The sequence below is a fragment of the Zea mays genome, chromosome 4, assembly GCF_902167145.1.
Source record: "Zea mays cultivar B73 chromosome 4, Zm-B73-REFERENCE-NAM-5.0, whole genome shotgun sequence".
NCBI classification, from domain to species: domain Eukaryota; kingdom Viridiplantae; phylum Streptophyta; class Magnoliopsida; order Poales; family Poaceae; genus Zea; species Zea mays.
The window spans coordinates 85,291,827-85,315,013 of record NC_050099.1 but is presented as its reverse complement, the minus strand read 5'-3'; the positions used below and the strand labels follow the sequence as shown (position 1 = coordinate 85,315,013).

The window sequence follows — 23,187 nt, the reverse complement described above, 5'->3', positions numbered from 1 at the left end:
AATCCACTTTATTCTTTTTAGTACAAGAACAAAATTTGCTAGCCACTCAGGATGCAGCACTTCTCTAATGAACCCTGCAGCCACTAAGCGAGCTAACTCGGCGCGAATAGCTTCTCTCTTGTCAGACGTGAAACGACGTAGCTTCTGTCGAATCGGCCTTGCTTCAGTATAAACCTTCAATTTGTGCTCGGCCAGTTCTCTCGGGACTCCCGACATATCTGCGGGTTGCCATGCGAATACGTCTCGGTTGTCTTGCAGGAACCGGACGAGCGCGCTTTCCTATTTGTCGTCAAGGCTAGAACTGATGATGGCAGTCTTGCGCTCATCGGAGAATCCTAGGTTGATTTTTTTAGTCTCCTCAAGCGGCCATATGGAGGTCACGGCTTGAGCTTCATTTGCGGGCATTGCGAGGTCTTCCTCAGGCTTTGTGTCTGCCTGCGTGGAGCAAGTCGTCGATGGTCCTGCAGTGAGGGTTGCCTGGATGGCTCCCCGAAAGCATTCTGCGGCGCCTTGTAAGTCAGCGCGCATGGTGATGATTCCTTGTGGTCCCGGCATCTTTAATATCATGTACGAGTAGTGCGGAATGGCCATGAATTTCGCCAGTCCCGGCCTGCCGATGATGGCGTTGTATCCGCAGTCGAAACGTGCCACCTTGAACCTTAGGAACTCAGTTCTGTAGTTATCTGGAGTCCCAAAGGTGACGTGCATGTAAATGTGTCCGAGTGGATACTCTCCCTCGGTCGACACGATGCCGAAGAAGGGGGTATCTGACTTGGTGAGGTCTTTGAGTGCAACCCCCAAGGCCAGGAGTGTTCGAGGGAAGGTAACGTTAATGCTACTTCCCCCGTCCACTAGTACTTTATTTACCCTGCTCTCTCGGATCACCGGATCAACGAGCAGCAGGTACTTACCGGGGTGGTCAAAGTTGAGCCACTAATCTACCCGGCTGAAGGTTATCGCGTGCTCTGACCACCGATAAGGAGCTAGGGCACTAGTGGTTGCCGCCAAGACCTGCCGGTCATTGAGCTTCTGTTGCCTTTTGTTCTCTTGCGATCCGTGGCCTCCGAAAATGACGTTGGCCTCCCTGTCAACGCGTGGGAATGCTCCACCCCCTCCCCCTTCTGGTTGCTGAGGCTGCTTGGGCTCACCAGGCTCTCCTCGTGGTGGGGGAGGTGGTAGAGGTTGGAACGGTCGGCCATTCCCGACGGAGTGCTTGAAGTCCCTACAGTTCCGTAAGGTGTGGCGCATATCCTTGTGGTACGGGCACTAGGCGTCGAGGATGTCGTCCAGTGTCCGCTCGCCTCCACGGGGTGGTACGGGCACGAGCGACGGGTGGTCCGGCGGCGTGAACCTACTCACGAGGCCTCTTCTCCCAACGCCTGTCGGGTTGCTGGTTCGCGTCGCGCCGCGGTGCCGGTGGTGCAGGTTTCGTTCTTCCGATAAGGTCCTAGGCCCGCTCGTCAGCGGTGATGTAGAGGTCCGCATCTCAAAACAGTTGTTCGGAGGTGGTCGGCGCTTTCTGCAGTATGGCTCGGACGAAGGCCGAGTCATTAGATCCCCGGTAGATGTCCTCAATCACTGATGCCTCAGTGACCTCAGGGATACGATTTCTCATGGTCCGAAACCTCTTGAGGTACGACCGAAGTGTTTCATCGCTCCGGCACCTGATGGATTTGAGGTCCCATGGCTACGCCGACTTGTCGGAGGGACTGAAAGTTGACGATGAAACACCGACTGAAGTCACTCCAATCGTCGATGCAGTGTCGTGGCAGATGTCGTAGCCAATGCAATGCATCTTGCCCGAGGACGATGGGCAAATATGCGGTCATCACATCTTTGGTTGCCCCAGCGGCCCAGGTAGCGGTCATATAGACGGCCAACCAGCCTCTCGGGTCCTGCTTAGGCTCGTACTTGTCGACGTTGGAGACCTTGAAGTTTGGGGGCCACTGGATGGCCCTAAGACGCGGAGTAAGCGCGGATACTCCACATGTGTCTTCCTATCAACTTTCATGGTGTCGATCCCGGTGAGGGGAGTCGGTGATGTGTCGTCTCGACCGTCCCCGGATCGGGCCACTGGTTAAGGCTGCAGCCGACTCAACTCGGGTGGGCGTGGCGTGACTTCGAGCCGGGACGTCATGGTCCCGATCATACTCCTCCCGGCTCCTTATCTCGTTTTCGTGTCGTCGGTCGCGCGAAGCGTTGATGGAGCTCCGCGCGTCTCGGCGACTTTTGATGGCGTGTCGCAGGTCGCTCGGGGGATGAGCGATGGGTAGAAGATGATTAGCTGCCCGAGTAAGCAGCCGTCGATAGCCTTCAGCATCCGGAGTCCGCGGGAGGCCATCAACTATCTGAGCCAGCACTCCTCCGACTTCGCTCAGCGTGTTCATTGCGCGAGCGAAGTCAAGGTTCCTTGTAATCCGCATCCACTCCTTTGTGGACGAAGTGGGCAGCGGAGTTCTTCGGGCAAGTAATTCCCGATTCTCGGCTTGCAAAAAGTAGTCTTCGTCTGGGGCGTAGGAGGTTGCGTTGTCCGCTGTCTTGTTCTGGCTTTCCTAGGGATTTCCAAGGAAAGTTTCTTCTCCGGTGGATCTGCTATGCGGTGCAGAATTCCCTTCTCATCTGCCACGGATAAGATAGTCCCGAAGCAGAATACAGATTCAGGGCGAAGAGCAATCTTGCACTGGGAGATAACGGCCATTGAGCTAGCTTGGATCAACGACACACCCCCTACCTGCCGCGCCAGCTGGCGGTGTTTGGAGCCCGACCGCACACCCGAGGTTACCCCTCGCGGTGCTTTTGGGTAGGACGGTGTTGTTGACTGTAATTCAATGGTTCGTGCGAGATGCACGAGAGACGACAGGCGACTTTCTACAGGTTTGGGCCGCTTCGAGAGGCGTAATATTCTACTTCCTGGTGAGGATCTTTATGTGGTGGGTTACAAGAGGAATCTCCGGAACGAAAAGAAACTAGTGAGATGGGATGGTGCTTAAGTCCCACGAGTCGCTTGGGCCTGAGTCTGCTCCTTTCTCATGCCGGCCCATTCCGCCAGCAGTTTTCTCCTGGCCCATGAAGAGATGGTCTAGCGAGATAACAGGCCTAAAGCCTCTCGCGAGGCCTTCTTACCTTCTAGTGGACCCGGGGGATATGAAAGGGAATTAGGCTTACACCTATTTCCTAATTGATTTTGGTGGTTGAATTGCCCAACACAAATAATTGGACTAACTAGTTTGCTCTAGTCTATAAGTTATACAGGTGCCAAAGGTTCACACTTAGCCAATAAAAAGACCAAGAATTGGGTTCAACAAAGAGAGCAAGGGATAACCGAAGGCAGCCCTGGTCTGGCGCACCGGACTGTCCGGTGTGCCACCGGACAGTGTCCGGTGCACCAGGGGACTTCACGCTGAACTCCTCACCTTCGGGAAAATCTAGAGGCGCTCCGCTATAATTCACCGGACTGTCCGGTGTACACCGGACAGTGTCCGGTGCCCCAGGGAAAAGCGACTCTGGAACTCGCCAGCTTCGGGAATTCGCTCCGCTATAATTCACCGGACATGTCCGGTGTACACCGGACTGTCCGGTGAGCCAGCAGAGCAACGGCTATTCAGCGCCAACGGTCACCTGCAGAAGCATTAAATGCGCGCCAGAGCGCGCAGAAGTCAGGCACGCGCGAAGTGGCGCACCGGACACTCTACAGTGCATGTCCAGTGTGCCACCGGACATCTAGCCGGGCCCAGCAGTCAGAGCTCCAACGGTCGGAACCCAACGGCCTGGTGACGTGGCTGGCGCACCGGACACTGTCCGGTGTGCACCGGACTGTCCGGTGCACCATGCGACAGACAGCCTCCACCAAACGGCTAGTTTGGTGGTTGGGGTTATAAATACCCCCAACCATCCTACATTCAAGTCATCCAAGTTTTCCTACTTCAACTACTTACAAGAGCTCTAGCATTCAATTCTAGACACACTCAAGTGATCAAATCCTCTTCAAATTCCACACAACGTCTTAGTGATTAGTGAGAGAGATTTGCTTGTGTTCTTTCGAGCTCTTGCGCTTGGATTGCTTTCTTCTTTGATTCTTTCTTGCGATCAACTCAATTGTAACCAAGGCAAGAGGCACCAATTGTGTGGTGGCCCTTGCGGGGAAGTTTTGTTCCCGTTTGATTGAGAAGAAGAAGCTCACTCGGTCCGAGGGACCGTTTGAGAGAGGGAAAGGGTTGAAAGAGACCCGATCTTTGTGACCACCTCAACGGGGAGTAGGTTTGCGAGAACCGAACCTCGATAAAATAAATCCGTGTGTCACACTCCTTATTCGCTTGCGATTTGTTTTGCACCCTCTCTCGCGAACTCGATTATAATTCTAACGCTAACTCGGCTTGTAGTTGTGATTAACTTTGTAAATTTCAGTTTCGCCCTATTCACCCCCATCTAGGCGACTTTCAGGATATATGTCCCCCACAGGGTGCCCCCCAAGCGGGGTACTGTGGCATCCCAAATGGATATGGTGGCATACCCCACATTTGATTCGGGACATATGGCGGTGGCATGTATGTATATTGATATGGCACAGGTGGATATGGGGGTGGAGGTGTCCATGCAGGTATGTTGGGTCGTAATTGGACATTATGACCCGTCATTCTTTCCGATTGGTGAGGTGGTCCAATCGGTCTTACCTGCTGTCGCTCTTGAGTGGGTGAGCGAGGTCGCTTTGCTGGCTGGTCACTTGATCTGACCTTCTTTTTTACATATTTAGACAATAACTGGTTAAAGGTCGGGCCGAATCTTACCAGTCGGCCAGCTGCCTTTACCGTGTTAGATTTCCACATACCTATTTCTGTTCGTCGCAGTTTGAAGGTACGTGGTCATCGTGGTTCCTGGGCGTTGCCGAACCGTCCACTGGAATGGTCTGGAGTTTCCGACGGTGTCCCGGACCATCCGTGTCTATGTGTCAGACTGTCTGCGATGCGCAAAATAGGTGCACACGCCTGGTCCCTTGCTTGCGCGTGCCCCTATCGTTGGAGGTGGTGATGGTAACTTTCAAAGTCTCCCCTCCATTAGGAGTCTTTTCCGCCACCACTTTCCTGCAAAAGATTTTATTATTTTCATCGACTTTCTGTGCGTCGCCGATGATGACTTCTTTGCCTTTGCCCTTATCGGTTGTGCTGGGCCGAATCAGGACTTTTTTGCCTTCGAAGTTGATCACATTCATTGGGAAGGGCTCCGTATCCACTTGCATTTCCTAAAATTTCAATCGTCCTTCGTTAATGGCCGATTGGATCTGTCGTCGAAATACATTACAATCATTAGTGGCATGAGAAAACGAGTTGTGCCACTTGCAGTATGCACGACGCTTTAGTTCATCGGCGGATGTAACAATATGATTTATTTTAATGTTCTCATTTTTGAGTAATTCATCGAATATCTTGTCACATTTGCCAACATTAAATGTAAATTTAACCTCCTCTTGTCGTTTCTTTTGAACCGGCTGTAAGAAGGAACAAGCTGAAGATTTGGCCTGATTTGGCACTTGACAAGCATCAAATGTAGACCTTGCTTTAGTCTAGCAAGTTGCTATTATATTGTATATATACTCCCTCAATCCTAATGCATTTTTTAGTTGTCCTGAGTCAAAAACCATTGTAAAAATAGTACGAACACACCTGCCACATCACGAGGTAAACTATACAAAAAATTACATTTCATAATCTCTTGTTGACCTGTTATTTTCATCCACACTTGTTACTGTGTGGGGCTAACATGGACCATAAGAATACAGCTGGTTTCGCTCTAAAAGCGAAGCTTGTGTTCAACCGCATGTATTGATATGGGTTTTTTAATATTTATGAGTGCTACCAGCATGATCTGTTCCATTCTGTTGATTGGATATTGCATAACCTTGAACGCTGAATTTACTAGGTGATCGGTTCAGAAGGAAATCATCGTCCAACGCATACGAGGGCGACCCCACCATGGACGACCAGCCACCCTCCTCCCTTCGATGTGTGAACTGACCACACCCTCGCACTTGTTTTTGCTCCTTGAGAAGCATCATCTACGGTTGACATTTCACTTATTTGTAGTGTTTGGCACTTGTCTTGCATGGCACAAACCAAATGTTTTGTCATGGAGGGCAAAGAAAAACTAGAATATCGTATGAAGAAATCCATGATAAGACAACTAATAATTTTGGGTTTAAGAAAAAATATAAAGGATAATTACATTTATGCAAAGTTTAAGAATGGGACTCATCTTTCTTGTACTATACGTGGATGATATCCAGTTAGCAAGCAGTGATAAGAATATGTTGCTAGAGTCTAAGAGTTTTTTGTCCTCGCACTTCGATATGAAAGATCTCGGAGAGGAATCTTATGTCTTAGGAATTGAGATTCATCAAGATAGAAGAATGGGGTATTAGGTCTATCACAAAAGGAATACATACAGAATGTTCTTAAACACTTTAGTATGCATGTGTTTAACCACGCCATGCTCTAGTGGTCAAGGACGGTAAGTTGGGAGTCATTGAGCTTTTTGTCTTTTGGTCCATGCCAAAGGAATTTGAATGGGTCCGGGTCCTTACCGGAAAGTGAACTCTTCGCGTTCGCTTAGTTCCCTGGGTCGGGGCGCTCTCGAAGGGTGGCCTAGTCGGTTTTCGCTCCCTTCGATTTTCTCTTGACCCTGCGTAAGTCGGGTTTACAACAAACAAAAGAGAGATATTAGTGCGGCCATGCCTATTAGAAGCACATAAAAGTCGTTAACAAGAAAGGCTAGTCATCTTGATCTTTCCCCCTTCTGCCTGCCCCCGAGCCTTGAGGCAGCTAGCCCGGGGTCGGGGGCAGGTAGCGTCCCGATCCTTTGGGACCCAAATGTGATCAAATTCCTAGCTCCAAGAGGCTAGTGACCACATTTATTTGATTAGATGGAACATAGTATTTTACAATAATTATTACAATACCAAAAGTGAAGCTTAGAGGAGCTAAGGAAAAGTAAAGCGAGAACCAGCCCTAGCCACAGTCAGACTGGGTGCAGACGCAGCCCTCTTTAGTCGAACAAAGCAGTAATGAAGTCTCCAGCCACAGAAAAACATATAAAGCAACGTGTGAATACTTTCGTATTCCACAAGCCCATTCTATCTCATAAAAGAGAGAGAGACCAATAATGTACATGTTCGTATTTAGTGGAGTTATAAGTCACTCTGTTTTTCTCAGAGACGAGGCATTGTTTTGGTATTTCCTAGAATAGAGGAGAAGAGCATATTCCTTTACTCAACCACCACTGAGATTCCCGCTCCGTAGCATAATTTTTCTTTCCAAACCACGCACACATTTCCACATCCCTTTTTTGAAAACAAAACACTAATTGTCATACTCATACCAAACTCGTCCATACCAGTGGGCACGAACTATTCGAATAGATTTTAACTCTGCGCAGAGGTGTACATTTTACCCACTAGTCCGGCTCTGCGATCTCATGGCCAATGAGATCCGATTCCAAAGCTCTTTCCTACCTTGCACGATTTTACCGAAAAGAACAAGGCCCTCGCTCGCCCAAACCAGGACGAAAACATTCCCCCTCCTTGTCCTTCCGGTGCTCCCCAACCACCAATAACCCTGGGGTGCAGCCCATGCAAGTTCAGATCAAGTGACTATCCATAGAATCTCGAGTGGTTGTACTTGATAAGAGCATAGGTAATGAAGGATAACAAATTGATCCTTATACGAGTCGGGGCAATCCTTCATGATCACACCTAACCCGGCTGAGCCAACTCCTTTAGGGGGGCCTCCCAAACTAGAGAGTCCCGATCATCCCACTCAAGGTGATAAGGGTGATAAGCCTTCATCATACCCATTTAAAAAAACATTTTCTTTTGAAAACACCAACAATATCCCATAGTTTTCCTTGAGACCAAATGTGAATTTAATGCAGGATTAACCTCGTCTCACATATGCATGAATCCATTCCCATGATCCGGCTTAGATGATGGTAGAAAGCATAGGTAATTTATGCATCAAGGGTAGAATGAACTTGCCTTCTTCGAAGTTCTCATGACACGAAGGTTCTATTTCTAGGAGGTCGAGCTCCTACCCTTCTTCCGGAGCTAGGGTTTCTAGGACGTCGATCACTGCTTCTAGCAAAACAATCAACAAACAATACATCAACCAAAGACTTGCTATGAAATGGTGTGTTATAATATTGTGATCATTATTTTATGTGACCTCTAATGTGCTTTTACTACTATTTGTGTATTTGTGCCAAAAATACATATATACATACATATGTATATAGAGAAAATAGAAATTAGAAAAAGAAAAGGAGTTTCTTGGCTAATGGGCCTGGCGAGAGCAATTCGGGCCAGCTGGGCGAGGTGCGGTGCGGGCACAAGGCCTAGCTAGCCCACGGGGAAGGGAACAATGGGCAATAGCGTGAAGGGGCTAGGCCCACGTGTCAGAGGGAGGGGGAGGGAAACGGCGCTTAGCGGCTATTGATGGGGGGAGGGCGAACCGGCCGCCGGTGAGGTTCGCGGCGGTTCTCCGTCGTTGCTCTGGTTCCCGGGCAATGGGGAGGTGTGCTAGCACAAGGAGAGGTGGGTGTTCATGGGGCCAGACTCAATTTGGCCGGAGGCAAGCTAGGGAGGGCCAGCCACGGTGGGGTGGAGGGTCACCGTGATGGTAATGCCGCTGACGAGGTGGTGGTGGTTGATTGGGGGCGTGGAGAGGTTCATTGTGGTCATGAGGAAGCAGTGAAGCTTGTGCGCTAGCTTGATTGAGCTTTGGACGACTGGAGGAGGATATGGAGATCTCACCGAAGTTGGGGGAGGGTGGCCGCGTGGGCACAGATTGAGCTTAGAGAGGAGGGATGGTGAGTGGTGCGAGGTGAATAGGGGCTTTGGGCGGTCTTTTTATAGGCGGTCAGGGAGGGAGCTTGGTGGCCAGCTGGATGCCGGCAGGCAGTGAAAAAGGGTGGCGCACATGGGTGGCGATGTGATGCCACGACGGTGAAGGACGATGGTGGCGTGTAGGTACATGCGCACAGCGGGAGAGGGAAAAACGGTGCCCAGCTCAACTGTGTCTATCAGCAAGGGGGAGGAGGATGGCGATCGATGGCGAGGGTGCGAGCACTTTGAGTTTGTTAGGAGGGAGACGATGGTGCTGACAAGCAGGGCCGGGTTAGCGGAGAGGGAGAGGGCGAGGGGTGTGTCAGAGATGGGCCAGGGGGAGGACGCGGGCACGAGGAGGGGGCATAGGTGTGGGCCTCCGGGTAGAATTCTATTTCCTTTTTTCTATTTCCTTTCTTCTCTCTCTCTCTCTTGTGTATATTTTCCTAGGTGTAAAATAAATCCCTACCATTTGCTAGTAACGTGAAAATAGTTATGTGCAATGTTTCTAACAATCATCATCCATGCATGAATATAGGTTTTCCAAAGATAGATGTGATGATGTTGGGGTTTTGGGATTATGCGATTAGGGTTTCTTCTACTAACCTCTGTTTTGAGAATCGGGATGTTATAAACTTACCCACTTAAAAGAATCTTTCCCACGAGATTTAGGATGGGTCTGAGAAAAGATAAGAGTATTCCTTCCTCATTGAGCCCTCACTTTCCCAGGTTGCTTCTTCTTCACCTTCTCAGCCCCACTAAACATTATAGACCCTTACCTCTGAGTTCCGGGTTTTGTGAACGGCTAGGTCCAAGATTTTCAGTCGTTTTTCTCGAGACTGCAGATCTTCCTAGACTTGGATTGGCTATTCTACGATATGGGTTTCTAGCACTTATAGGCATTTTTGGAGCTGGAATACATGGAACACATTGTGGATGTCTGACATTGATTCCAGTAATTGGAGGTGAATTGTGTCCTTCTATCTAACGCTTTTCTTTGCAGAATGCCATGCAGTCTAAATTACAGAAATGGAGGAGCATTACTTGTTTTTGCTTATATATACATCACAGGAACGAGTTTCATACTACAATCAGAGTGAAATGTCTAAAAAAGGCTGAATTTAGCTTTTCTTGACAATCATAGTCACTTAGTAACAAAAAATAGTGTGTGATCAAGATCTAACCATTTCCTTGCATTTGAAGCGTTTGCTAGGCATAAGAAACAATTTCTTCATGAACTTTGACAAAAAAGCCAAATGGAAACAACCATTACGAGTGTAATAAAAAATATCCATAAAAATCTCATAAGCAGGACCTATAGAGCTACTCACTTTTGTAATATATAGTTTATCAAGGTTAGGATTGGCTGCACGCTGAGCTGCAATTTGTGAACAGACCTGTGGGAAGAATAAAACATACAGTCAGTCCTGGAGTATAGTAAAAATAAAGACGAGTACTTGCAATTTTGATATGGGTGTAGCAATTTTGAGCTGCAATGTTTTCTGGGCACAGTTGGGCATCCTCCCGTGTGCGGATAATTATAAAAGCTTTCAGGTTGATGGCTTCACATAGTACTCCGCAACACGATACTCATACATTATTCATGTCAAATGAGGGAGGTGAGCACCTAAACCTAAGAAACTATCAGCACAGCAAATGTACCCTAATCCAGAAAACATTCTCTGCGTGCTGACAAAGCTAAGTATTCATGAGATTGTACAAAAACATAAATCACACCACAAATACCAACATGATCACATGACCGTTGTCCAATGATGCTCAAATTGCGGCACTAGCAGCAACATACCATATGAGCAATGATGTTCAAAAACATAAATCACCACACAAATATCACCATAACAATGACGTTAAGAAACATAAATCACATCACAAATACCACCATAATCAGTCACATGACCATTGTCCAACGATACTCAAATTGCGGCCCTAGCAGCAAAATGTCATATGAGTAATGATGTTCAGAAACATAATCTTTCAACAACTAGAGAAATTGAACTATTACAATAGACGAACTGATAATTAAACAGACAGTGGTAACAGTAGCACAAAAGTTCACATCTCTATAGCTTAGCTCCCTCCAAACGATCAGACATTTGAAAACCTAAAAATAATATTTCATAATAATTTCAGTATGTCTGCCTAAACTGTAAAGCACATACTGCAACTCTGACAAGATAAAAGGAAAACGAACATGAGTTACAAGTTCTGAACCCCGTGCATTATAGCTCTAGTTCTGATTCAGATTCGAATTCTGATTTTGAATCTGGTTCGTATTCCAGATCTGATTTAATTGATTTTGAATCTAATTTAGGTTCTAGTTTGGGTTCTAATTAAAGTTTTGATTTGAATTCTTATGACCGACAAACCATGCCAAAGGTTTTAACCTATGTGCACCCCAATTTCTCAAGAATTCGAGAAATTTCAGACATTTAATCATCATTATCTGCTCTGCGGTAAGAACCACCTGACCAGCTACTGGATCAAATCTCAAACCCTAAAGTGTTTTTTCTGACTTTTATTGAAGCATGTGTGTTTACTTAGGTCTTCTTTGGGATGATCATAGGTTGTGGTGTGATTATAAAAGAGTGTTCTTTCAATCAGTACATTTGTCCTAACTGATTCATCCATCTGCAAAGTGGTAACTGTGGCAACATAAGCAATTGCATAAAGATGGTTCTCATTTCATTCTTTTTAATCGACCACCTTAGATGATCATATATCTCCTTAAAAAACTATGATACTTGGTTGCTAACAGCAAAAATGCATGAATGTGAAACAATTCTCTACCATCATCAGTAAGAATTTTGTTAAAAAAATAATGTATCTCAGCTGGAGGTGCACCAGAAAAGGTATCATCTTTAATAACAGCATGAGCAGACACATAATTACTCCAAATACCCTCAGGAAGCTGTTCAGGGGTAAGATTTTTAATAATTGTCACATCTCTAAACCTCACATCTCCAAGATAGCTTACTTTGATATTGTTTGACACTGAAATTAGATAAGCAAACATCACACTCCTTATTTCCTCTTATCCCCCAAGCATTGTCCTGACAGTCTGCTTACTAATATTTGTTGCAATTTTATATGAAGTTACAACATCAGTCTTACCGAGTAAAACAATAAAACTACATCCACATTTGTTATCCCAAATTCATTAATCATCACTCCTCCTGATTCTATGAAATCAGCAAGAAAAATTGATACATCACAACATTCTTCAACAAGAGTATCGTCAGGGAGTAGCAGCATGTAGCGAGTGTAAGAGATCTAGAACATAATAGGATTGGGTATTCCTATTTTGAAGAGGATCTGAGCCTTTGTTCGGGATCTGAGCCTTTCTTTTGGGTATTCCTATTTTACAGCTGGTGCTGCAACGGATTCAGAACCTGCTGCTGATGGATCCGGGACCTAGTTCCCCGATGGACGTGGATCCGACTCATGGTGCGGTAACGCATTCTGCTCCTGCTGCTCTTAATGGTAAGTATATGAGGCCCTGTTTAGTAGCCACGTTTTTCATAGTTTTTAGGTAATACCATGGTATTAGAAAAAACTATGGCATTCATAGCCACAAGGTGTTTGGCGGGCTTCTTTGAAAAACTTTGTATTAAAATTGTGGTATTCTCAAATTGTAGTATTCAAAACTTTGATTTGGAGTATTTTTGGAGTTTATATAACTATAGTATTGAATGAGTTTATTCCTGGTCAATAAGTTCAATGATGTTCAACTAGTTTTGTACAAATGCTCATCCTTTGATCATTGAAGCTATTTATACTAATCAACAGTAGCATTCTTGTGCATGTACTTTTACTGATTCTGTGAATTGGTAAGATTAGAAGGGATTGTTTCTGTTTTGTCTTGTTGTGCATACATTTGTTGAGTTTTTTGTGGCGTAGGGTGACTGTGTGAGATTCAGGCTGCTCCTGTCCCCATCCCCTCAATATAAAATAATCTTTGTATCTTATAACTTTTTTGGGTATACATTTGTCTGACGTACAGTTTCTTTTGTTAACAGTCCCGCAACCAGTTTTACCTTAGATCTCCTACACTCGCTACATGCTGCTGCTCCCTGACGGCACTCTAGTTGAAGAAGGTTATAATGATTCAATTTTTCTTAATAATTTCATAAAATCAGGAGGAGAGATGGTTCGTTAATTTGGGATGACAGATGTGGATGGAGTTTTTATAGTTTTATCTGGTGAGACTGATATTGTATCTTCATATGAAATTGCAACAAATATTAGTAAGCAAACTTTTAGGACAATGCTTGAGAGGATAAGATAAAATAAGGAGCGTGGTGTTTTCTAATCTGATTTCAGTGCCAACAATATCAAAGTAAGCTCTCTTGGTGAGATGAGATTTACGGATGTGACCTTAGAAATCTTATCTCTGAACAGCTTACTGAGGGCATTAAGAGTAATTATGTGTCTGTCCATACTATTATTAAAGATGATATCTACTCTAGTGTACCTTCAGCTGAGATACAATATCTTCTTAACAAAATTATTTCTAATGATGGTATAGAATTGTTTCACATTCATGTATCTTGTTGTTAACAAACAAGTATCATATTTTTTTAAGATGTATGATCATCTGAGGTGGTTCATTAAAAAGGATGAAATGATAACCATCTTGATGCAATTGCCTGAAGCTTATGTTGCCACAGTTATCACTTTGCAGCTAAATGGATCAGTTGTTGAGAACATTTACTGAAAACACAAAGTTAGTACAAATGTGTTGCTTTAAAGAACATTCATCTATAACCACACCACAGTTTATGGTCATGACAAAGAATACCCAAATAAACAAACATCCTTTAATAAAAGTCAGAAAAGGAACTTCAGGATTTGGAATTGCATCCAGTAGCTGGTCAGGTGGTTCTTACCGCACATCAGATGAGGATGATTAAATGCATAAAATTCCCCGAGTTCTTGAGAAATTAGGGTGCACATAGGTTTGAGTCTTTGGCATGGTTTATCGGTCATCAGAATCCAAATCATAACTCTAATCAGAACTCAAACCAGAACCCAAATCAGATTAAAAATCACCAAATCAGATCTAAAATCCGAATCAGATTCAAAATCAGAACCTGAATCTGAATCAGAATCATCAGAACCAGAGCTACAATGCACGAGGTTTAGAATTTGTAACTCATATTTGTTTTCCTCTTATCTTGTCAGAGTTGCAGTATATGTTTTACATTTTATGTATGTATACTGAAGTTCTTATGAAAGATTATTTTTAAATTTCCAAATATCTGATTATTTAAAGGGAGCTAAGCTATAGAGCTGTGAACTTTTGTGCTACTGTTACCACTGTTTGTTTAATCATCAACTCGTCTATTGTAATAGTTAAATTTTTTAGTTGTTGAAAGATTATGTTGCTCATATGACATTTTGATGTTAAAGCCGCAATTTGAGCATCATTGGACGATGGTCATGTGACTGATTATGGTGTTATTTGTCTATTGTAATAGTTCAATTTTTTTAGTTGTTGAAAGATTATGATATTTTGCTGTTAGAGCTGTAATTTGAGCATCATTGAACGATGGTCATGTGACTGATTATAGTGTTATTTGTAGTGTGATTTATGTTTCTTATCATCATTGCTATGGTGGTATTTGTGTTGTGATTTATGTTTCTGAACATTATTGCTCATATAGCATTTTGTTGCTAGTTTGTCATCAGCGAGTTCGGATACGTGAGAAAGATGTGGCTGGTCACCATTGACATGAGCACCAGGAGAGTGGAGTCATTTTCTCAGTATACCAATGGGAGGGATGATGCCATTGGAACCGAGGGCGCTTACTTGACCAAAGTAGGGTCCGGCTGTCCCATGCCCTTCCTGTACCTCTGTTAGGTAATATTGTTGCAGGCTTTTATCTATCACCTAACTAATTTTCTGTCCCATGCCCTTCCTGTACCTCTGTTAGGTAATATTGTTGCAGGCTTTTATCTATCACCTAACTAATTTTTTGCTGGTTGCACACGTATTGCTGCATGTATGCAAGTTCTTCACTTTAATCTTGTTAGCATTAGAATTTCACTACGGGGAGAGCATCTTATTTACCCAACCAGAACAGTAATGTATCATGCAGGCTACTTAGTGAAAGATAAGCAATAGGCTTATGAACGATAGAGTTAGGCCCTGTTTGTAGTCGCTTTTTAGGAACTCGATTCTCTGGGTAGCAGGCTTGTCTGATAATTTTGCTGTCCAGAGAATCTGCTGCCTCAATAAGCTGAGTTTTTTGCTATCCTGATTATAGCTGTAAAACGACCTGAATGCCCCTGAGCTGATAATAGCTCATAGGCAATAATTGTAATGTCTTTTGAGTTTGTTAAATAGAAATTGCTGTACAATAAAGATAGATAGGTCTAAAATATGATTACAGTATTATACAATTAATTATAAATCTACCGTGTGTATCGATCATGGACAAGTGCTGTCAATCTATCCATTGCAGAGCAGCAGCAAAAACAATGAACGGAGAGCTGCATTAGAAATACATAGATGTAGGGAGGCCGGCACCTTGGAGGAGCTCGGTGTGGCCTTCGGGTTACCATAAATAAAGTAGTTGTATGTTTTGTATGCTGAGATTTTTTCTGTATCCAATCTTCTTCTACGTTTGAACTTCTAATTTTGGAAGACAATTTTCCTCATGGCCTTGTCACCAGACACCAGTAACATTTTTTTCCGTTGTAACACTTGTACTGTCCTAAGCCAATTAAGTAACTTGACATCGAATTATAATCTTGTACAGGTTGGTGCACAAGTTGTGTACTCAAAATATGCAGGCACAGAATTGAAATTCAATGACGCCGACCATCTCATTTTGAAAGATGACATAATTGGTATTCTTGACAGTGATGATGTGAAGGATATGAAACCACTGAATGATCGCATTCTGATTAAGGTATGCTTATCAAGAAACAAGAATATTACTATCGTGACACTATCCAGATTAATTGGCTACTGTACTGCTCTGTTCATGTTATTTTAAGCAAGCCTTTTCCGACGCCACAATTTGTCTAGAAAATTCACACACAAGTTGCATATTCCATATACGGAAGGCTTCATCTCTAGTGACAACTTATATCAAGTTTAGAAAATTGTGTTTGGACCAGAATAAACCATATAATACGACATATGCATCCACTAGAACAGAATAGGAAAGCCACACATCGGACAGAAGCCAAAAAGTTTTATTATGTCTTTGGCAGATGTTCTGTTTATTCACGATATGTCTAAATGTCTTCTGTCAAGTCTGGATACTAGAGCAAAGCATGTCCAGGAAGCTCCAATTTGTGCGTTCCTTAGCCGATGTGAACTCTTTGACTTGGCTCAGCTCACCACTGACCCATTCTGAGTGAAATCTTGTTTGGCACTTGTCTTACATTTGCACCAGATCGATTATGCACCGAGGAACGAGTTATCACCCATTCTATAGTAGGGATATTCAATTACAGTGAAATGTCATATACAAAAACCTTGTGATTGTACATGTACAACATTAGGTCTTGTTTAAATTAAATGTCACGATCCTGCTTGCCCCACGTCCACCAAAGGTCGACCGGGTTTATGATCGAGGTCTAGTTTGGTTTTCTCTCTAACAGTGACCTATTTGGTAGGATTTAATGATTATGAGAGAAATTTTAAATTAATCTAATTCACCCTTCTTTCTTGGACATCTTAGTCCTTTCAGTCGTGTTCCTATCACTTCTCTTAAGGTTAAGGATGAAGATAGATATTTATTTGGATATCATTTTGTGGTCTTTTTTCTTCGATTGACGAATAAATAAGAGATATAATATAATCTGCTAAGTAAAATTTTATTCTTGTTTTTAGCATTGAGTTTATAAAGATTCATAAAAGTTAAACCACAAATTTATCAAATATCTTATTAAATGATATATATAAAATTCAGATATTGTTTCACCTTTTTGTTGTAGGGAGCAAATAATGTATAAAACAATTTATGTAGATAACATAAGAAAAGATCAATATAATACAATAAACTTAGTTATTATAATGTGCTTGACAATATAAAAAAAGATCAACATCAAATTTTATATATCTCTATTTTAAAATATTAAATTGATCCTAAAAATTGTGATATCCACTTACATCTCTCCTTCACTTTTATAGTTTTATGTAATTTACATTGATGTTTTTACATTTCTAGAATTGACACGATACAATATGGTTGGAACCTAGGGTATAAGACATTGTGCATAGAATAGAAATCACACTAGGGGTAAAATGGGCTAAATGATAGCCTTTAATTGTTATGATTAGCCCAATTAACTTTCTCTTGGGCATCTTAATCTTTTTAGAGGTATATTAATAACTTATGTCACAAGCTATGATACTTAATTGTTATGATTTTGCTCCCACTAATTTTGATGTTCTTTAAGAACATAATCCCTTGTACTTATTAATTCGTAATGTAGATAACTCATTTACTTAGAATCCAAATTCCTATCCTTAGCTAGATTGTACTTTTGTCTTGATGAGGTTATAGTCAAATATTCATCAATCGGTATGAGCCAGAATGATAAAAAATGAGGCATACGAGTTTCTAATAACAAGCTTTGTTAAACTAATTTAATAAAATATGCGTTGGCCAAAATAAAATGTACAGCAACTTTCGCCAAAATTAGTGAAAACAAGTCATACTTTAATTAGATAAAAAAAATAGGCTACAAGATAGAATTATGATCTACTTATTTCGTAAGTCTTATTTCCTTTATAATAAAGCCGGTCCAAAACTCAGCCTTTCAGCCTATCCATGTCGGCCCGAAAACATTCAGTCGTCCGATCGCGCATCTACGGTTCCACACAAGACCTCGCAACCTTCTCGTGTCGTGCCGCGAAGCTTCTAGGAGCCCCACCCCCGCGCGGAGGTACACTTCCTCTCTCGCCTGGGCGCGCCGTCGCGCGCACGCCCCACCCCTCGTAGCTTCAACCCCCGCCGCCAGCTCGGTAGGTAACCGCCCAACCCTCTCCCCCGGCGCCGGCGCCGGCTCGGCAGGTCACACCCAACGCTCAGGGCCTCCCACCAGCTGACCAACATCGCCCATGGGCGGTTCCAAGCCCGTGGCCATCAGCGCGCCAGCTGCTGGGGATACCAGGAGGGGGGCACCGTCACCGTTCCTGACGCCATTCAGTCAGGTCGTCGAGGACAAATCTAGCAACAAGGCAACGACCTAACCATCCAAAGTGTTTTTTTTCCTTTTCTTTTTGTCGTCGGCGTCGACAATGATGAGTAACAGCAACTGCTAGAGCCCCAGTGGCCAGTGCCATCCTCTTCCCCCTCGTCGTTGCTGCCGCCACGAATCACATCCCCCTCCCCCACAAACGCTGTTGTTGTGCCCATGTCGACCATCCTCCGCCTGCACGCGCCGTCTCCTGCAGCGGAGCGCTGGCTCTCCTCCAGCTGCCTTGAACCATGGGCTCAGAACCGCGTCACCACTCGACGCGTCTTGGTCTCTCGCCCGTCCGTATGGTCACAGCAACAGGTTTTGGCAGTTCCGTCTACCTCACCATGCAGTCACAGCAGCAGGCTCCAGCAGCTTCGCCAGATTGGTCGCCCACTTGTCTGCGCTTATTTGTTTGTGTTCTCTCCCTGAAGACCTCACCATGCAGTCACAACAGGTGCTAGCTACAGTGGTTGCAAGCCTGGATTGCTAGCTACTACTCCAGCTTGTTGCATCCCACTTTCACTCCCTCTGCTAGTTAACAAGTGGCAGCATTACACGCGGTTGAGGGGGGCAGCAGCAGCATGCAAACGAGGCGAAGGCGACGCTTTTTTTTCGGCGTGCCGTGGCGCTACTCCAGTGCTCCGTGTCGTGTGTGTCCCTGCGTGAGGCATTACATAGAGAGCAGTCATATATAGTTTCTTCAGAACTACTCTACCTGAACAGTTAATTGCACTTCTTCCTATCGCTGACAAGTTGTTGTATGAGCTGGCACACTCTTGCTGGTTTTCCTGTCTTGATTTGATTTGCGCGCAGTAGGTTTCCGTCAGATCAGACTGACGGCCGGTGAAGACTATGAAACCGCGTTTCAAAGTTCGCACTTGTTTCATTTGATGATATTCTCGTTTGATCCTAGTTTGGAAACTCAAATCCTCTAGAGAAACTCAAATCCTACATTTGATTTCGGAAGTTTTGTGGATTGTCTTACTGTTGTCTTCAGCCAATTCCCTCTGGACAAGTTTCCTGACAACAACACTCGCAGCAAGGACTGATGCTGGTTGTACCGCACCGTGACGACCACCCGTGACGAGGGTGCACTCCTGTTCACCAATGTCGCCCACAACGACAAGGTTGGCTATGGGGCACTCAAGGCTGGTGTTGGCTTCACTATTAGGTGCCACTACCTCATGTTATGCAACATCACGGAGCCGAACATGGTCGGGGGTGTGTGGGAAGAGGACTACACGGTCACCTCCAATGAGCTTTGGTATGCCAACCCCGGGCGCCTACCGCAAGCTTCCTAGGAGCGAGTCAGCAATTTCGCTCGTTTTCCTGGTATCCAGACTTTCATAGGTCTCGTAGCCAATATCCCTACCAGACAATCCAAAATGGATGACATTCTCATGTTCCCCCAAGTCAACATGGACAGGCCACATGTAGCGCACTTTGTCATCAGCGAGTTCGGTTACGTGAGAAAGAAGATGTGGCTGGTCACCATTGACATGAGCACCAGGAGAGTGGAGTCATTTTCTCAGTATACCAATGGGAGGGAGGATGTCATTGGAACCGAGGCGCTTACTTGACCAATGTAAGGTCCAGCTATCCCATGCCCTTCCTCCCCTCTCAGTCCTCCAAGTACCTCTGTTAGGTAATATTGCTGCTGGATTTTATCTATCACCTAACTAAATTTTTGCTGGTTGCACACGTATTTGCGGCATGTATGCAAGTTCTTCACTTTAATCTTGTTAGCATTAGCATTTCACTACTGGGAGAGCAGCCTATTTATCCAACCAGAACAGTAATGTATCCTTCAGGCTACTTAGTGAAAGATAAGCAATAGGCTTATGAACGATAGAGTAGTGAAGGTAAGCAGTAGGCCCATGAACAATGGATTGTCAATACTTTTTTTCATATGCATTTGGAATTTGGAGATTATTACCGGTGCCTGCTTTTGGCAATTCTTTCCTGAGTAAATATAGCACAACTACTTTCTCTTATTTGTAGAAGCAAGCTTGATTTGAACATCATTTGTCTAGATCATTTTTGTCACACTATTTGCCTATTGCAGGAAGAGGAAAGATTCTGAGCTGCCAACTTCATCGGACTTGTTAATTATGTTTATGTCTTCCTGGCCAACCATTTTGCTTTCTTCTAAATATCAGATATTTCCACAAGAAATGCTTCGGTCAGGAAAACTGGATGAGCTATTTACTAAGTTGTGGCTTCTGTTCTTATTAATATGCTGTATGAACTCTGGATAAGTTGTGCAGATACTTATCATTAAGAGCAGCAGGAGCTGAATGCGTTACAGCAACCAGGTCCCGGATCCATCGCAGCAGCAGGTTCCGAATCCGTTGCAGCACCAGCTACAAAATAGGAATACCCAAAAGAAAGGCTCAGATCCAGAACAGAATAGGAATACCCAATCCCATATAGACTGTGTAGCGAAAGAGTACACATGCAGAGGAGCGTACCAGAGCAAAGTTTTCAGATCGGCGATTAGCCTCTGATCGCCAGAAGGGCGATCAGCCGACTAATTACGATTAGTCGACGATCAGCCCGATTAATCGCTCTGCGCTCCCGAGGCGGCCTCCGTGCGCACTGCGCAGGTTCTTCGCGGCCGCCAGGACATGGCTTCAGGCTTTGAACTGCCGGTGGACAAACAGGCAACAACCACACGCCCATGGACATGGCTTCAGGCTTTGAACACTAGCACTAGCAGCCTAGCACTCGACTCCAATCCAAGTATCCTAACACCTGTAGAGATGAACGGGACTGGGGACGGGGGATAAGAGATGGACTGGTGCCCTGGTGGAGCCGTGGAGACTGAGAAGGGAATCGTACTTGCACGCTGGCGCCGCCGCGTCGGGGATGGAGGGGCCGAGTTGGACGATGTCACCGGTAGCGCGCCGCCGTCGCTAGGGTTCCTCAGTGGCGGCTCTATTCTTCACGAGTTCATGTGGCGTGGTACTGTCGTACTGGTGTGCCCGTGTTCACGGCTTCACGCGTTGCAGTTGCAGCTGCCTGTGTTCACGTGGGAAAAGGGAATATGGGCTGAGCTGGTGGGCCAAAATAGTTGGCAAGTCAAGTGGGCCACCGGGCCAAAATTCCAATTTTCAAAGCAGACGCGGGCCTGATCGTCCATGTGTTGATCTGACGATTAGTCGCGGTTAATCGCACTATCACTTATTTGATCACGCCGTTAGCCCTAATCGCCTCCGAAGTTATGATCAGGCGATTAATCGTCGATTAATCACGATTCGTGATTGATCGGGCGTTCTGAAAACGTGGTACCGGAGGAGGGCGAGGGCGGCAGTAGTTTGCACGTTGGGGCGCCACTTCGGTCGGAGCAGGAGACGGAAATTTATATGGCGAGCCGTCCCCCACCCCACCGAACGAGAGTTCGGATGCGCGCTCTGGTGTGCTGCTCGGCCGAAGAGCGCCAAGGTCGGATGCACGCTCTGGTGTGGATCCATTCCAACGATGTATGAAGCTTTCCTCGTCGCTTGAGCATGTGGGGCCAACTACAAAAAATAAGATGGACACATGGGAAAAAAGAGCGTCTAATCAAATGGGGAAAATAGATTCATGCCCACCGACGTCTTAGATGAACAAGCAAAAAAGACCATGGAAGAAAAATAAGATGAACACATGGGAAAAAAAGAGGGTCTAATCAGGAGTACTCTCTAATCATATCGACATAAAAACCAATTACTACCTCCTTCCCCAAATCTTCCCTTCATGAAGATGAGGGAAGATATATCCATGGCCATGGTCATCAATCAATTCTATACAAACAAAAAAACATCAATTAAAACAAACGATCTTACTGGCGTCTTGGATCATCTCTGAAAGTCGCCTAGAGGGGGTGAATAGGCGAAACTTGAAATTTATAACTTTAAACGCGCACTAAGGTCGGGGGATAGCGTTAGAATTAAATTCAAGTCGGGAAGAGAGGGAAAACAAATCAACCAAGAAATAAAGCGAGTGAACACGGTGATTTGTTTTACCGAGGTTCGGTTCCAAAGAACCTAGTCCCTATTGAGGAGGTCACAAAGACTGGATCCATTTCAACCCTTTCCCTCTCTCAAACGGTCACTTAGACCGAGTGAGCCTTCTTCCTTAATCTCACGGGTCACTAAGACCTCGCAAGGACTACCACACACTTGGTGTCTCTTGCCTCGCTTGCAAATCACTTGAGAATAAGAATGGGAAAAAAAGAAAGGCAATCCAAACGACAAGAACTCAAATGAACACAAAAATCTCTCTCTCACAAGCCACTAAGTGTTTGGAATGAATTTGGGGCTTAGAGGTGATTTGATCTTTTGTATTGTGTTTTGGAGTGAATGCTAGAGCTCTTTGTATTGAATGTGATCTTCAGAAAACTTGGATGCTCAATGTTGTGGTGGTTGGGGGTATTTATAGCCCCCAACCACTTAGGTAGCAGTTGGGGAGGCTGCTGGCGATGGGCGCACCGGACAGTCCGGTGCGCCACCGGACAGGCACTGTGCACTGTCCGGTTCCCCGCCATGTCACCCAATCGTTAGGGTTCAGAGCGAAGTCGATCGTTGGAGCTTTTTCCTCTTGCGGCATCGGATAGTCTGGTGCCACACCGGACAGTCCGGTGCCCTCTGACTTCGCGGCTCTGACTTCTGCCGCAGCACTGTGGCTCACTGTAGCACTTTGCAGAGTCGAACGTTGGCGCTGGATAGTCGTTGCCCGCTGGCTCATCGGACAGTCTAGTGGCACACCGGACAGTCCGGTGAATTATAGCGGAGCGCGCCTTCGTTTTCCCGAGAGTGGTTGGTTGACACCTGTACGGCCCTGGTGCACCGGACACAGTCCGGTGGCACACCGGACAGTCCGGTGCGCCATTTTTCAGCCCACTCGATTCCTTTTGCTCTTTTTAAATTGAGTCCCTAACTCGAATCTTTTATTGGTTTGTGTTGAACCTTATGCACCTGTAATACATGAATTCTAGGAAAAGGTTAACCCTATTTCCCTTTCAATCTCCCCCTTTTTGGTGATTGATGATAACACAAACCAAAGCAAATATAAAGTGTAGAAATGTAACTAGTTTGCATTTAGAATGTGCATAG

The 23,187-nt window shown here is 45.0% G+C and overlaps 1 protein-coding gene and 1 long non-coding RNA gene across 2 annotated transcripts in view; both read right to left on the bottom strand.

The window, feature by feature from the left end:
• LOC109946029 (uncharacterized) overlaps positions 1–22,012 on the bottom strand; it is a 36,821-nt gene extending 14,809 nt beyond the window's left edge. The window contains exons 1-5 of the mRNA XM_020552568.2: positions 20,563–22,012; positions 20,367–20,454; positions 10,201–10,266; positions 10,054–10,107; positions 6,575–6,672 (exon numbers count right to left, since the gene is read on the bottom strand). Of these exons, the coding sequence (XP_020408157.1) occupies positions 6,575–6,672; positions 10,054–10,107; positions 10,201–10,266; positions 20,367–20,369 (221 nt within the window). The 5' untranslated portion in view covers positions 20,370–20,454; positions 20,563–22,012. The remainder of the gene's footprint in view (positions 1–6,574; positions 6,673–10,053; positions 10,108–10,200; positions 10,267–20,366; positions 20,455–20,562) is intronic.
• Positions 10,452–20,360, bottom strand: LOC103653467 (uncharacterized). The gene is made up of 2 exons (XR_565504.2): positions 14,854–20,360; positions 10,452–14,780 (listed from the first exon to the last, which is right to left on the bottom strand). It is a non-coding gene; the product is annotated as an uncharacterized lncRNA (long non-coding RNA).
• Positions 22,013–23,187: the final 1,175 nt, after the last annotated feature.